This window comes from Choloepus didactylus, chromosome 11 (assembly GCF_015220235.1).
Source record: "Choloepus didactylus isolate mChoDid1 chromosome 11, mChoDid1.pri, whole genome shotgun sequence".
NCBI lineage: Eukaryota > Metazoa > Chordata > Mammalia > Pilosa > Megalonychidae > Choloepus > Choloepus didactylus.
The window spans coordinates 40,917,191-40,931,755 of NC_051317.1; the positions used below are offsets into that span (position 1 = coordinate 40,917,191).

The 14,565-nt window shown below is 41.9% G+C and overlaps 1 protein-coding gene across 2 annotated transcripts in view; it reads left to right on the plus strand.

Annotated features, from left to right (window-relative positions):
- The first annotated feature begins 2,188 nt into the window (after positions 1–2,188).
- The window catches only part of FBXL7 (F-box and leucine rich repeat protein 7), a 444,772-nt gene continuing 432,395 nt past the window's right edge, over positions 2,189–14,565 (plus strand). Inside the window, exon 1 of one of the 2 annotated variants that reach the window (XM_037798900.1) lies at positions 2,189–2,710. In XM_037798900.1, the coding sequence (XP_037654828.1) occupies positions 2,674–2,710 (37 nt within the window). In that variant the 5' untranslated portion in view covers positions 2,189–2,673. The remainder of the gene's footprint in view (positions 2,711–14,565) is intronic. The other variant, XM_037798899.1, reaches the window with a different exon arrangement.

The window sequence follows — 14,565 nt, forward strand, 5'->3', positions numbered from 1 at the left end:
TAATAGCATTTAAAAAAGCGAGTTTTCCAGTCTACATCAAGTACCATTGTCAGCTTTCTTTTTCCTACTGCTTTAACCAAGTCTCTGAAATGATCAGTTATGGGATATTCCCTAAATGGTGACGGAAAATCACTACATGTACCAGGGGAGCAGAAACCCCACTTCTTGATGAAGATATGTAACATCAGTTCATTTCTAGACTAGGTTTATGCTTTCAGGTCAAGTCTCTGAAAGCCCATTTTCTCTTCTGAATTTTTGACTTCTTTATCTACTATTTTGGTCCTGTAACACAGGTTTTTAATTCAACTCAACATTTGTGAAGCACATATTGGCCTATTCTAAGTCTGAAAAGTTGAATTAAAGTACAATCATTGGAAATGTTATCAGTATCATGCAAAACTATTTAATCCTTTCTTCTAAAACAGATAAATTTATGACTTCTCTTTAAATACATCATGCCTCCTGCACAATAAATCTGGATTTTTACATTTTGAAACATGATGTTTTATCTTTTCCTTAAGAGAGAATATTCTAACAAATTAAAGGAAATTACCCAAGTAGAATCTATAAGTGAAACTATTAATATTTTTCTGCATGTGGTTGCAAGCCTTTTATGAAATACCTAATTACAAAAAACTCTGGTTATCCATTCATCTAAATATCATTATAAACTTTGGATACATATATATGTATATATATCATTACATAAGTTTAAATTAATGTGAGGCATCTAAAACATAGCTGTAAGGAGAAAGTGTGTTATCTGTGTGCACTGCAAATGTCAGAATCTTTACTAAGAAGTAATGTTATAAAATTCTAGGCATTTACATGTTTCCTTTACATGTTTCCTTTTGGGAATGAAATATTAAGAAGAATTTCCTTTACCATTTAATGGGGGCAACACCAAGGTGCCCTATCCCCTTTTTAGTTATTTTAATTTTTAATGTGTTTGATTCCTGATGCCTAGATGACAATCATGTGGGATCTAGAATTCAGGTCTAGAATTCAGGGCAGAAGTATGGTCTGGAGACGGAAATTTGGGATTTATCTACAAATAAGTGATAATTAAGGTTTTGGAATTATATAAACTACTAAATCATAAAGCATAAAGCAAAATAAATGAGGATGCAAGTGAAACTTTCTGGTTACTATGACACTCTAAATGGATCTGTTCTTTTTTAAAGCTAAGAAAGTTGCTATTTGGAGACTGGATTTGATTATATACATTCTTTATTTCTCATTTTTTTTTTTTCATTCTCCCAATTAACAGGATTTTTAAAGTATGCATAATGCCCTACTCAATACGGTTCCATTTCCCAATCTTTCCTCCTTTCCTTCTTTTTGGAAGCACCCCACCCAGTGATCACAGTGACAGCATCTGACAATGTCTTCCACCAGCCCGTCGGAGTGAGGAGCCCCACATAAGTGAGCAAACAGAAACATCGTAGCAAAGGGCCCATTTAAGGCCCGAGAAGTGCCATATAAATGTCCAAATAGTTTGCAATGTATTAAACAAAGGATAACAGTAACCACAAGGAAAAAAAATCATAGAAACAAGGGGGAAACAAATGCACTTCCTGGCTCGGAAGCTGTTGAAAAGTTCTGAGTCAGGAAACCTCCTTCACCGGGGCGGGAGTGGGGAGGTCTCTGGCTCTCCAGTGACTCCCTGCTAAGTTTCCCGGAAAAGTTTTCCCTCCCTCTCTCCTCCACCCTCTCGTCTCAGTCCCCAAAACATGAGAAGTACAGGAGAATGTCTGTATACATATATATATATAAACATATATACCTGAAATGTGTCCAGCAGGATCAGACACGGACGCGCGTCTATTTTAAATGCCTGCACATTTAAACTATGCCATATTTGCAGGCAAACCCAAGAGATTACAGACGCCTGGAGACTCATTTTGCAAACTGAGGAGCAAGCTGGTAAAAGAACAATGGTAAAAACAGAAGCAGCAACTCTTGCCTTCCCTCCCACCGGCCGGCCAGCGGCCCCGCAGACCCCGCGCCGAGGCTGGAGCGGGAGCCGGCGCCCCGAAAAGGCGCGCTGCCCCTTTAAAAGGCCGCGCATCTCCGGGCCGGCCTGCCTCCCCGGGGCTCCAGCTGTGATTGACGCTGGGCGGCGGGAGGAGGCGCCTGGCGCTAACAAAAGTCCGGCCCGCGGGCGAGCAGCGCCGGGCCGTGAGTCTCCGCTCGCTCTGGGCGTCCGCAACAAGTGGCCGCCGCGCCCTCCCCGGGGAAGCAGTGGGAGCGCAGGGGCGCCCGGAGAAGGCGGCCGAGCCCGGGGAGCCCCGGCCGCCCCGACAGCCACCGCAGGGAGGTTGGGGGGATCGCGGCGGGCGGATGGGGACCCGGCGGCGGCGGCGCGGCGAGCCTCTGGGCGGCCCCGGGGCGCGGGCTCTCCGCGGCGCTGTGCCCGCCCGCCCCGAGCGCGGATTCTAAGTGCTGTGGCTGTCCCCGACCCCGCCCCGCGGAATCCGGGGGTGCAAGCAAGGGGACTGAGCACCCCCTCCCACCGGAGTGCCGGGGCCGCCCCCGGCGGGAGATCGGCTGCGGAGCGTGGGGTATGTGCAGCTAACGGTCCCGTCGGACGGGCTTTCCTCTCCGGAGCGCGCAGGCGGTGCGCCCCAGCTATGGAGTGTCCCGGGAGACGGCGGGCATGACGGCGGCAGGATGGGCGCGAACAATGGCAAACAGTACGGCAGCGAGGGTGAGTGGGCCGCCCGTCCTCGGACGCCCGGATCGCGCGCCCCCTCCCCCATCTCTCGCCCTCCGGTCCGGGAAGGAAGGTTCTCGCGCGGTGCCGTGGCGCACCCCCCTTGGCACCCCGTTCGGGCCATCACCTTCTCCATCGGTACTGAGTGATCAGTGAGAGGGTCAGGAACCCCGAGGCTGCCTTCCCACCGTGGGGGTGGGGGGGGCTCTTTAAACAACGTCCTAGGTTGTCTTTGGGACTACTCAAGTTGCATCTCTGTTTCTCCACGCATTCCTTGCGCCTCAATTTTCCCGGGCATCTGGGTTTAGGATGATGGTTTGGCAGATGGTGGAAGATGGTTTTGAAAAATAACGCTGTGAAAACTTGCCCAGGCCTTTGTGCTCCAGTCCTCTGGACTCTCTCGTAGCAGGAAAAACTTCTGGAAGGAGACGTTCAGTTTCCGTTCTCTGCTAACTGGCCCTAGGCTGACAGCTTCGTGAAACTGACCACCTACTGGCCCCGCGAGGCGAGGAGTGGCTGGCGGGACCCTTTGTCTTGGCTCTCTCCGGGCCCACGACCGGCAAAGGACCATCTGTTTCGTGGGGCTGGAAATTGCACAGAAATATTGCCTGTCAAGTGGGAACTTGGAAGTTGGGGGGAAACTTTAAACTCCACCTACTAAGAAAGATGAATGTGTGGGCTGGCTTCCCCTTCGTCCCGCCTTCCACTCTTTGCATAAAACCATAGTGTTATAACCCTATTGATTAGCAGCATACCCAGATTTTCATAGGGCAAAGGCATTTCTGCAGTTCAGAAGACGGGAAAGTTTGTCTCTGGTGAACTTGGCTGCAGGGGAGTGGAAGAAGCAGGGTCGCTTTTCCTGCCCGCCCCCAGGGGATGGGCGGTTACAGACAAGGGGTGGGGGGTTAGCGCCTGCAAACTGGCAGGAATGCAGAATAGCTCTTCAGGCTTTGGTGTCAGGGAAAGTCCTATCTCCCTGTTCAAAACTTTGAGCTATGGCCACAGAATTTGGGTGTCTCCCTGGCTTTGTGTCTGTGTCTAATTTTCACCAGCCAGGTGAAATTTAGAGCAGAAAGCGACCCTACCAAACTATATCCTCAAGAACCTTTTGTTTAAATCATTCTTTTTCAGATCGTTATGTTTTGAATTCCTTACATGTATGGAAGTTACACAAGCTGGGTACTTGGAGAGGATCAATTTCCTTATTTATCCTGGAGCAGTTATGTCAGATTTTTTTTTTCCTTTTTTTTTTTGCAATTTCATTTAAAGGTAAATCCAAGTTTGCCTTTTTAGATAGTAAATGTGAGAGTATGCCATAAAGATTGTTGGAGAATCTTGGATATGCCCCCATACTTCTTAAAGCTGAATTTAAAAAATTGTTGAAAAAGAAGGATGAAGCTCTCTTACTCCTAGTTATTAAGAGAGCTTTCAGTGACTGAAGTGTGTGCTTGCCAGTTCCAGTATGTGTGCAGGATGCTTCTTGAACACTGGCTGTGGGTCAAAGGGACAGCCCAAGAGGTCTTTGGAGTGAGGCACTGCTGTGGGTTCTTGAATATAACTCCTCCACACTCCTAATGCATCAGCTCGTTCTTCTATCCCAGCATTCTCCAATTGTACAGTGTGTGGTATATGACGACTTCCTGTCTGAACAGCAGAATTTTCAACCCTTGGGAGAGTAAAGGAGAGACAGGGAACTAATGTTCTCCAGCTGTTATCCGTAAATGCTACCTCTGCATTTTCACTCCAGCTGAAGTGAAATTTTACTGGGATCAGATTTAGATGCACTGTGGACTTTTTATAGGAAAAACCTCTTGTACTCAGCTGATTTGAGGCGGCCAATGGGAAGCTTTGGGAGTTAACTGTGAGTTTTGGCTGCAGGGACACATTGTTTTCAGTTTTCATCAACTCTCTTCAAATGTTCCCAGATTCCTTTGTGATAGGCAAGAAAAAAATAGAGGCATAGAAATATCATGAACTTTTTATTCTTTTCTCCCCCCCTCCACTCCCCACTCAGTTGCACTGTGGGCCCTCCTAAATAGGGATATAAAATATGTAATTTGGTATGGTCAACTTGGTTACATTGTGTTATTGGACTGTAAAATCTGTGCAAATGTGCCTTTTGGGATTTGTTGTGTCAGTGCTATCTTTCTCATCTGAAATGTCAAATTTCAGAGACAGTGAAAGCATCCATAAGACATGGTATCTCTATATCAAAGGAGATGGAGAATTAAGACATTTTTATAGATTTAGCGTGACTTAGATACGTCAAATTTCAAACATAAGGGAGAACTTATTTCATATCAATAGAATGCAGTCACAGCTCAATTTATAATTGGTGTTTTGTATACTTTAAATGTCAGTGTTTAAGTATATTTTGCTCACTAATTGCAGTTGACAACACCATGTAAATGTCACTTAAAATACCGCAAATATTGTTGAATTAGTAGAATTTTTAAACTTCCTTCATTATTTCATTGGCTCCTGGAAAACACCTTTTCTATTTAAAAAAAATGAAACATGAAGTTCACCTTTGCAGGTGTAGTGAGGGAGAGTCCTCCAAGTCCAGGTGGTCCAGGGACCAGCAGCATCAGCCCCCACCTGGGACCTTCTCAGAAAAGCAGAACTTGGCTTCCTCCTGGATCTAGTGAATTATTTAACATGCTTCCCAGGTGATTCACATGCACGTTAATTTTTGGGAAGTTCTGATTTAGAGGACAGAGCACTGAACTGGGAGTCTGGATGTTTGTTTCCAACTTTGACTTAGCTACTGTGACTTTGCTCAAGTCCCTTGAACTCATCTTTCTTCTCTAAAGTGAGAAGAGAAATTCCTTATTGTTATTTGTCATTAGTTATTCCTTGAGCACGAAGTCCTTCATTTTATTTTCCACTTACAATGCATTAAACAAACGCTTAATGGAGATTAGGCTTCTCTAGTATAGTAAATAGGGAAGTTAAAATTTTTTTTTGTCATCCCCTTCTACATTTTGCCTCTGTTTTCCTCATTCATTACCATCTTCCCTCCTAACTCAATTGGTCCTGAACTCCCTACTTTCCCCCCTAGATAAAGGGTATATGTACATAAATAATAGGTATTACCAAAGTGTTTTCTTGTTCTAAATCGTTAGTCAATACTTGGTTTGATGATTTCATTTGCAACCTTGCCCCCTCCTGCCTTTAGACAGACTTGGATCTTGCTTCAGTAAAAATGTTACTATCCCATTCCTGATCTTTAGCTTTCTGGAAACATAAGTAAATGTCTAAATGATTAGTATGTTCTGGTAAATTCTTTTATGTAGGGTTGTGCTTTCTCTTTATAACTTTTTCATTTAGTGTAAATTACAGCCCGTGTATAGAAATCTGGAGAATGAGTTGAGGGTGGTTCAAAGCCATTGGAACCATTAGCTTTGACTCCAGTTAAGCCAAATAAACAAATCTCTGTTCAAGTAGGAAGAGAGGAGCTGCTTTCCCTGCCTTTTAAGGTTTCTGAGCCTCACCATCACTTACTCAGTGGTTTCACTGTTATGTTTATTCTACTTCAGCAGGTCAGAGGCGGTAGCACTTAACACTGTTAACAGCTCCTTTGCAAAGTGCAATATGTTGTTTAATTGGAGCTGAGGAGGCCTTAGATGGGGTTGGCCCTGAGCTAGCCCTGCTGCTTTCTGCAGGGGTCTTGGGTCCCTTTCACCATCTTAGATTTGCACTGTCAGGTATGAGAAGAGCCAGTTGCCTGAGAGTGTAAATCATCACAAATCCATCACCACCTCAGAAAACGTATCTTGAAATAATAATAGCAATGGCAGCTACCGTTTATTGAAAGCTTACTATGTCCAGGTATGATTCTCAGTACTTGACATATACAGACTTACTTGAGGCTCATGACATTCCCCATTTTACCAGAGCAGGAATAGAGAGGGTGATTATTTCTCCCAAGGTCACACAGCTAGTCTAGTCCAAGCTGGGACCCAGGACTGGAGTTTTTCTAATCCCAGGGTCATTTATTCATTCACTGAACACATACTTGTTGACTTCCTGTTTCTTTCTACGTGCCACCAGCAACTGTTCTGGATTTTTTTTTTTTTTTTTTTTGGGAGGGGGAGGGGGTGTACATCAGAAACAGATAAAGATACTTGTCTTTGTCAAACTTATATTTGTGTGTTGTGTTTGTGTGTGTGGGGGGGAGGGAGGAGAAATGGGACAACAAATGCACAAACACACACACATATAATACATCTGCAAAGCAGGAGATACGTTAGAAAAGGGGCTAAGGTCTCTGAAAAAAGAAAACTGGTAGGCTAAGGGGGATTGGGAGTGTGGAAGGAGGGTGTTACAATTTTAATTAGAGTAGTTATTGGGGCTTGTCGAAAAGTTGGCATTTGACCAAGGCTTAAAGGAGGAGAAGGACAGTGCTTGGAGAGTCTGGGTGGCCTGTTGGCTGTTACTTTTAAACACTGTTAGACCAATATGAAGTGTCTTGATACTTGAGGGCATAGATCATTAGTTTATGCAATGCATGACTATCACCCTTCTGTGAATAGCTACATTGGAACATGGTCAGTCTAGCCACTGGGCATAATTTTTTTTTTTTTTTTGTCTAGATTCCTTGCTCATATGTTTTACCCAATTATATTATATCAGATAATTTGTGAAACTGCTCTTTGGGAGAAGAGCAGAGGAGGACCCAGGCACGCTCATCAAATGTAGCATTCTGTAACTGCTGTGACTCCAAATGTTACCTAACTGGATATGTGAATATTGGCCTGAAGTTACCCCCCAAGATCATGGTAATTCCGAGATAAAAATAGGTCTTCATCTTTTGCCTCCAGAAAAGAATTTCATACTGATGAAAATCAGAAGGTAAACAATACTGATCCCACTGTTTGGGTCAAATGAGAGCCTTATTGCAACTAATAATACCATCTTTGGTCTGACAATAAGAAGGTATTTTCAGAGATTTGGGGAATATATTTTTTTTCATGTTTAAAAAGAGAGAGGCAAATGTTCATTCCACTTCTCATATATATCTTGCCTTAACTCCCTCTGCCCTTGGAAACAGAATGAATTCTGGGTTGATTTTGAGTAATTAGTGATCACCTTTGCCCTTGGACCATATCTGTTGGTGTCTCTGGAAGCTACCCAGATACCTTTGCTTGGCTGTTTGGTGGAGCCTTCATGCATTTTATGATGGCCTTAGGGGTGTATTAAAATATGTGACTGCATCTGGGATAAAATCTACAGAGCTTACATTTTTCTGAATGAATGAAGAAGGCAGTAAATCATAGGAACAATCATATGTAAAGAAATGTCATGATGAAAATTCAATTTCAGAGTGCTGAACAGAGACCAATGTATGTAAATTACAAGAGGTAGATTTAGCTCCATCTGAGGAAGTCCTGTCTAATGATTAGAGCTGTCCAAATGAAATGGTAAGTCTTCCAACATGGGAAGCAAGTGACCACAGTAAAGGATGTTGTACTAGACAGTTTTGCATTGAATGAGGGGATCAACTGCATGACCCTAAGCCAAGTTCCCTAACACAGACATTGTGTGTGATTATGTTTGCTTAAGGGTTGTTGTTTTTTCCTAACTCATATTGCTACTTTATTTTTCCCTTAATACATCTCTTTCATTTTAGTTGTTAAAATGTACCCACCATGGGTGAATTCTGTGTGTGTTATGTGTATGTGTTTATATCTTTCTAAATATATTTAGATGTTAATTGGCAAATCTACTGATTTCATTTATTTCCATGCCTTTTATGGGGCATTACTTCCTGCCCCCAAAATTGGGTTTGATGAATGACTTGTCCTTTCAGTGCAGTTGTTGATCTTGGCTATGCCTAGAGTTGTTACTGTTTTAGTACCCTAAAACAGGCAGATCTACTAAACTTGAACAAAGGTCTTTAATTTTGCTTATGTTGCATATCTTCAATCAATGTTTTAACTTTGTATCATGCTTTGAATTGGTATTTTTGGTGAACCATAGTTGATCAGAAGCCTACAAATTTAGAGACAGCATCTTCCTCAAGAGGTTTGGAAATGCTTTTGTATGGCACAGTGTCTGTGTATTTCCACGGGGAAATAAAGTCATTATCAGCTGAACTTCCTCAGAATGTACTGGTTGCGGAAGTTCAGTCCTCTTCCTCCTTCTACTCACTGCATTAATCTCCAGATTGAAAAAGACTTCTACTCTTAGGATGCTCACCATCTAATTGATAGCTAGCAAGGAGACAGTTGATTTCAGGACAAATAGTGCTAATTCACAGGAGGAGCCCACTTCCCCAGTGTGCTGAGAGCGAATGTCAGTGATAAGTGGAACTGCGAATAAGAACTGAACTATGTACTCTAAATACTGACAGCTCTGGACAATGTTTGCAATTCCTGAAATGTTGAAAAGATGTGCATCTTTGTAAAAACCAGGTTACTTGGAGAAGGAATAGCTTAGGTGTGTGGGAGAATCTAAATATTTTGTTTAGAGGTTCTCCCTAGTTGTTCTTGAAAATCTCCATGTTTTGTTTTTCATGGTTTAGTTCATGGAAAGTGAGGACCTTGATACATTTCAGCTAAGGGACACAAATTCCTGACCATCTGGTGATCAAAGGAAACCTAGTTTTAGAGGTAAACTTTTGAGCATCCACAGCATATATATGATATGTAAAGTAATGGGGTTCATAGAGTGTAGTTGGAATGGTGGAAAGGGCCAAGTCAGGGCCGTGGGGCTCTCACCAGGTAATGATCTTAGAGAGGAAAACTCAACAAAAGAAGCTGAAAAAGGTTATAATGGTGGACAGAGACATTGGAGAGTGTGGAATTTTAGATCCAAGAAGTCAGTCTTGCAAGAAGGAAAGAATGATGAGAGATCAAGGAAAATGAAAATTGTTGATCCTAGCAAGTCATAGGCCACTTCAGTGGTGTGGTGTTAGCAAGAGACTAATCTGAAGTGGGTTGAGGAAAGAATGGTAAGTGTGGAATTGATGACAGCAGGTACAGACAACTCTTGGAAGAGTTTGACTGTGATCAGAGCAGCCAGATGGAGTCAGCACTGAAGAGGGACAAGGCATCAAGAAGATAGGAAGCTGGAGGGGAAGCAGGTTTGTTGGGCAAGATGAGACTTTTGTCTTTTGAAATATTTTGATAAAACAGAGAGACCTTTAAATGAAAAAATACTTAGATACTAGTTGGAGATGTGAATCTGACCATAAAGAAAAATCAAAGCTGTGTAAGTGTTCAGATGCCTCTGTACAGAGAAAAGAGCTGGAATTGGGAACATCCTGAGGTCTGCTAGGAAAACTGTAGAGAAAAAGAGTGGCGAGTTGAAGGTTGAGCCTGAGGAAATGCATACCTTAATAAAATCAATAGAAGAATGAGTAGCTAGTTTAAAAAACAGAGAAAATAGCTTGAGTAGATTGTGTGTTCATAGAAGTTAAGGAAAATGTGTCTCAGTACTTTCTCAAGAGGATTTTCTTCAAGTTCTATATTCTCATAAATACACAGCCCACATTCTGTACTTGCAGGCCAAACCCTAGTTGTTGGTTAAATGTATACTCTATGAACTGTGACTATTCAGGACAGTGGTTTGCGGCCATCTCAAATAGTGGGGTTGATGTTCTTTGCTTTCCTATTCTTTTTGTTATTGTTCCTTCTCATTGTTTAGAATTTCTCTAGAACTGGCTTCAAGGTATTCTTAGTGCCATGCTCATTTCTGTCATTTCCTTCTCCTCTGCTGCTGCTGCTGTCTCCTCCTCCTCCTCCTTCATCATCATCATCATCATAAAAGCATCAAAAACATCGTTATCACCATCAGACTTTATTAGACAATTGTGTTGGTATTTTAATCATTTGGTTAGAATGCCTAAGGAGCATGCATTTTAGTGTAGCAAGACTTCTGATTATATATTATGTATTTTTTGAGCACTTACTTCAAAATGGGCATACCTGTTCTAATTTCTTTTAGTTCAGTGTCCCAGGAAAGATAACAGAAAATCAGGAGGGAAGGCATGCTCAGAGGGATAATAGCTCTTAAAACCACAGATGTGTTGTTTCAGTAGAACTGTTTGGTAGAAGTTTCTTCTCTTTTCCAGTTTGTTAACCATAAGAAGCATATGTAGATGAATAATCTAGTAATGAAGATACAGAGTAAAGTGGTGACTGCATATCTTAAATTCAAAAGAGATAAAAATGGGCTGCCTTTTTTTTTTTTTTTGCCAGGAATAATGAGGTCTTATGAAACCCCTTCTTTGGAGTATCATATGGTTCATTTACCATGAAGGTGTTAGGTTGCCTGGTCATATAAGTGCTGAAACTCTTATTGACTGTACGTGGCCATCCTGGAACATGGGCTGAAAATAAATAAGAGGTACTTCTGAACTTTTGCAGTGCCTCAAATCTACTCTAAAGACATTCTTGGTGTTTGAGAATGCTTCATTCTTGTTCTTGGACGAACATTGGCCTAGAAGTCCTCTTCAAACATCCATTCCTTTCATGTGTTGTGCCCCACCTGTGTTAAAACAGGTTACGATCGGAGACTGCTCACTCTGTAGATAGTGATGTAATAGCAACAAAGTCCCTGTATCTGAAATGGAATCTGCATGGATGCCATGAACCTGGGTTTTCAGATCTTTGTCTCTGCTACTTATCTTGGCAATCAGTTGATTCTTTGCCTAGGCATTAGACAAGGTTGCCTACTAAAGAAAAAAATCATTTGTGGAAACTTTAGCCTCAGGACATTGAGCCCCAGGGCATTTCATTGAGGGCAACTCCATTTGTTGAGGACTTAACATTCATTGTTAACAACACATTAATGTTTACAATTACTTGGTAACTATTTGAATGAAACCTTTGACCTCTTTCCTAGAGAAAGATAACTTTGTTTTGCTGAGGTGATCATGATTACTTGAATGTCAAATCAATGAATACTTTTCAGTTTTCATTTTACTCAAGTTCTTTACTGGATTAATACGTTGACTCTCTTCCACTAAACATTATTTATTTATTGAGAGTCTACCACAGACATTTCTTCATCTTGAAGTCTCTCTCTGGCTTTTCCATTGGTGAATGATACTGCTTGTTCTAGTTTGCTGATGCTGCCAGAATGCAAAACACCAGAAATGGACTGGCTTTTATAAAGGGGGTTTATTTGGTTACATGGTTGCAGTCTAAAGGCCATAAAGTGTCCATCAACAAAGGGTACCTTTACTGGAGAAAGGCCATTGGTATCTGGAATACCTCTTTTAGCTGGGAAGGCACGTGGCTGGCATCTGCTTGCTTCCAGGTTGCATTTCAAAATGGCATTCTCCAAAATGTCTGCATCAGTTTCCAATGGGCTTCTTCAGAATGTGTCTCAGCTCCAGCTAGCTATGAGCTCCTTCTGTCTGAGCTTATATAGTGCTCTAGTAAACTAAAAAAAGGCCCACGCTGAATGGGCGAGGCCACGCCTCCATGGAAATTATCCATCAGTTATCACCTACAGTTGGGTGGGTCATATCTCCGTGGACACTGAACCAATAGGTTCCAACCCAATCCACACTAATACATCTGCCCCCACAAGAATGCGTTAAAGAATGTGGCTTTTTCTGGAGGACATAATATATACAAACCAGCACACTGCTCTATCCTTCATTTTCTCCTGACTCTCACGAACCATCCTTCTCAGTGAGTTCTTCATGGGCTCTTCCAGCCTCTGGAGAGTTCCCCCAGATTCTTCTTTTGACCAGTTGACTTTCTGAGGCTGTAGAGTCAACTTGCATGATACAATCCATACTCATGGCTTTAGCTATCATTTATTTAATGGTTTTTAAATCTATTCCTCAAGCCTAGATCTCTTTTTTGAATCCTAGACTTTCATATCCAACTTTGATGACATGCAAGGAACTCAGAAATGTCTAAATCTGGACTTACAATCCACTCCCCTTCCTCCCTCCATCCACAGGGAACTTAATATGTCTAAATTGGAACTCTCATTATCTTCTCTTTCTCTGTCTACTCTCCTTCCCTCCTCCCTCCCTCCCTCTCTCTTGTTCTTTTTTCCTCCCTCCCTCCTCCCCAACATTTGTGACTCCTCCTACAGTTTTCCTTCTGTTGGTGACTTGACATCTATCTAGTTACCAAAACAGAGACCTGGAAGTCATTCTTGTCCTTCCTTTTTAACTTAAATACCTCTCCCTAGGTATCTGGGTCCATTTGTCCCTAAAGTATGTTGACTTGGCCTATCTCTGTCTTACCCATGGCTCATCATGGCAGTGGCTAATCATTAATCATTCTCTTCTGGGTTATTACCAGGGCCTCTAACTTTTCTCCTGCCTCGTCTGTCTTATTCTATTCCAGTGATCTCTCTCCCTCACATTCCTCCCATCCCACCATCTCTGATCTTATTTATTTTGCTTTAAAATATTATTTTTAATACAACATTTTATTGCAAATAAGTGTAGGACAAAAAACACCTACAAAGTCTAGGTTTTAGTGCAAACCAAGTGTAGGACAGCAGAGTAAAGAATAGATAGGAGGACAACATTGGATTTGGAATTGTTTACTAGTTATGGCTAACTAAGAGGCTGTATTTTACTAGTTCATCTGAAACATAGTCCAGACTCCATCTTTCCATGATAGGCTTAACCATTTCTGCATTGAGCATCCATATATCCCATACATATTTCTCTTATAACATCCTTGTTCTGGTTTTCTAATGCTGCCATTATGCAAAATACCAGAAATGGATTGGCTTTTATAAAGGGGGTTTATTTGGTTACAAATTTACAGTTCTGAGGCCATAAAAGTGTCCAAACTAAGGCATCAAGAAGACGATACCTTCACTGAAGAACGGCCAATGGCATCCGGAACACCTCTGTCACCTGGGAAGGCATGTGGCTGGTGTCTGCTGTTCCTTTGCTCTCAGGTTGCATTTCAAAGTGGCTTTCTCCAAAATGTCTCTGGGTCTCTCTTAGCTTTTTCAGCTCTTGTGCATCAGGGTCCTCTCTTAGCTTCTCCGAAGCAAACTCTTGGCTAACATTTCAAGGCTAGCCAGATGTGTCAGCCAGCATCTGGGCCTGTGTGGTTTTTTTTAAAGGACTTCAGTAAACTAATCGAGACCTACTCTGAATGGGTATGGTCAGATCTCCATGGAAACATTCAATCAAGAGGTCACACCCTAATCAGAAAGATTAATCAATCTGCCCCCACAAGATTGCATTAAAGAATATGGCTTTTTCTGGGGGACATAATATATACAAACCAGCACAGTCATTGTATATATATAAAAAAAAGAAATTCCTGACCAACCTGGGTATCCTTACACCTGCACATTGCAATGAAGGTGAATGGAAGGCTGAGAACAGGTATGCTCAAAAGTGTGCTAGTTGATGTCTCAAAGCCACGCAACTTTAAAAACTTCTGATATAAATCACCATTGACCAATTCTGAATTGTTCCTCAGTATTGAAATCTGAACACATACTCAAAATTTCCCCCATTCTGTGGTCGAAGAAGTACAGACTGTTTCTGGAGCTGTAAATCTCCCTAAGTTGTGGATTAGATGTGCTCATTCTACCAACTCCCATTTAAATTCTTAAACCGGTAACAAAATGAAAAACAGTTGTTAACACTGCGTGAACTCATAATTGTAACTCTAGAAGCCTTGGGCAATGTGTAGAAATGTTATTAAAACATTTTTTGTTTGCTACCCTTTCTGTGGTAAATTCCTTTGCTGCATTTTCCAAGCAGATGTAGCTGTGGAAAGAGAACCAATATTTCTAGAGAAACATTTCAGGCATTTCTCTTATATTTGTTGGTTGACCTTGTTGCAAGAAAGCCACTTTTTGGCAGGGTGGTGAAGTCAGGAAAATACTTATACGTGCACTTG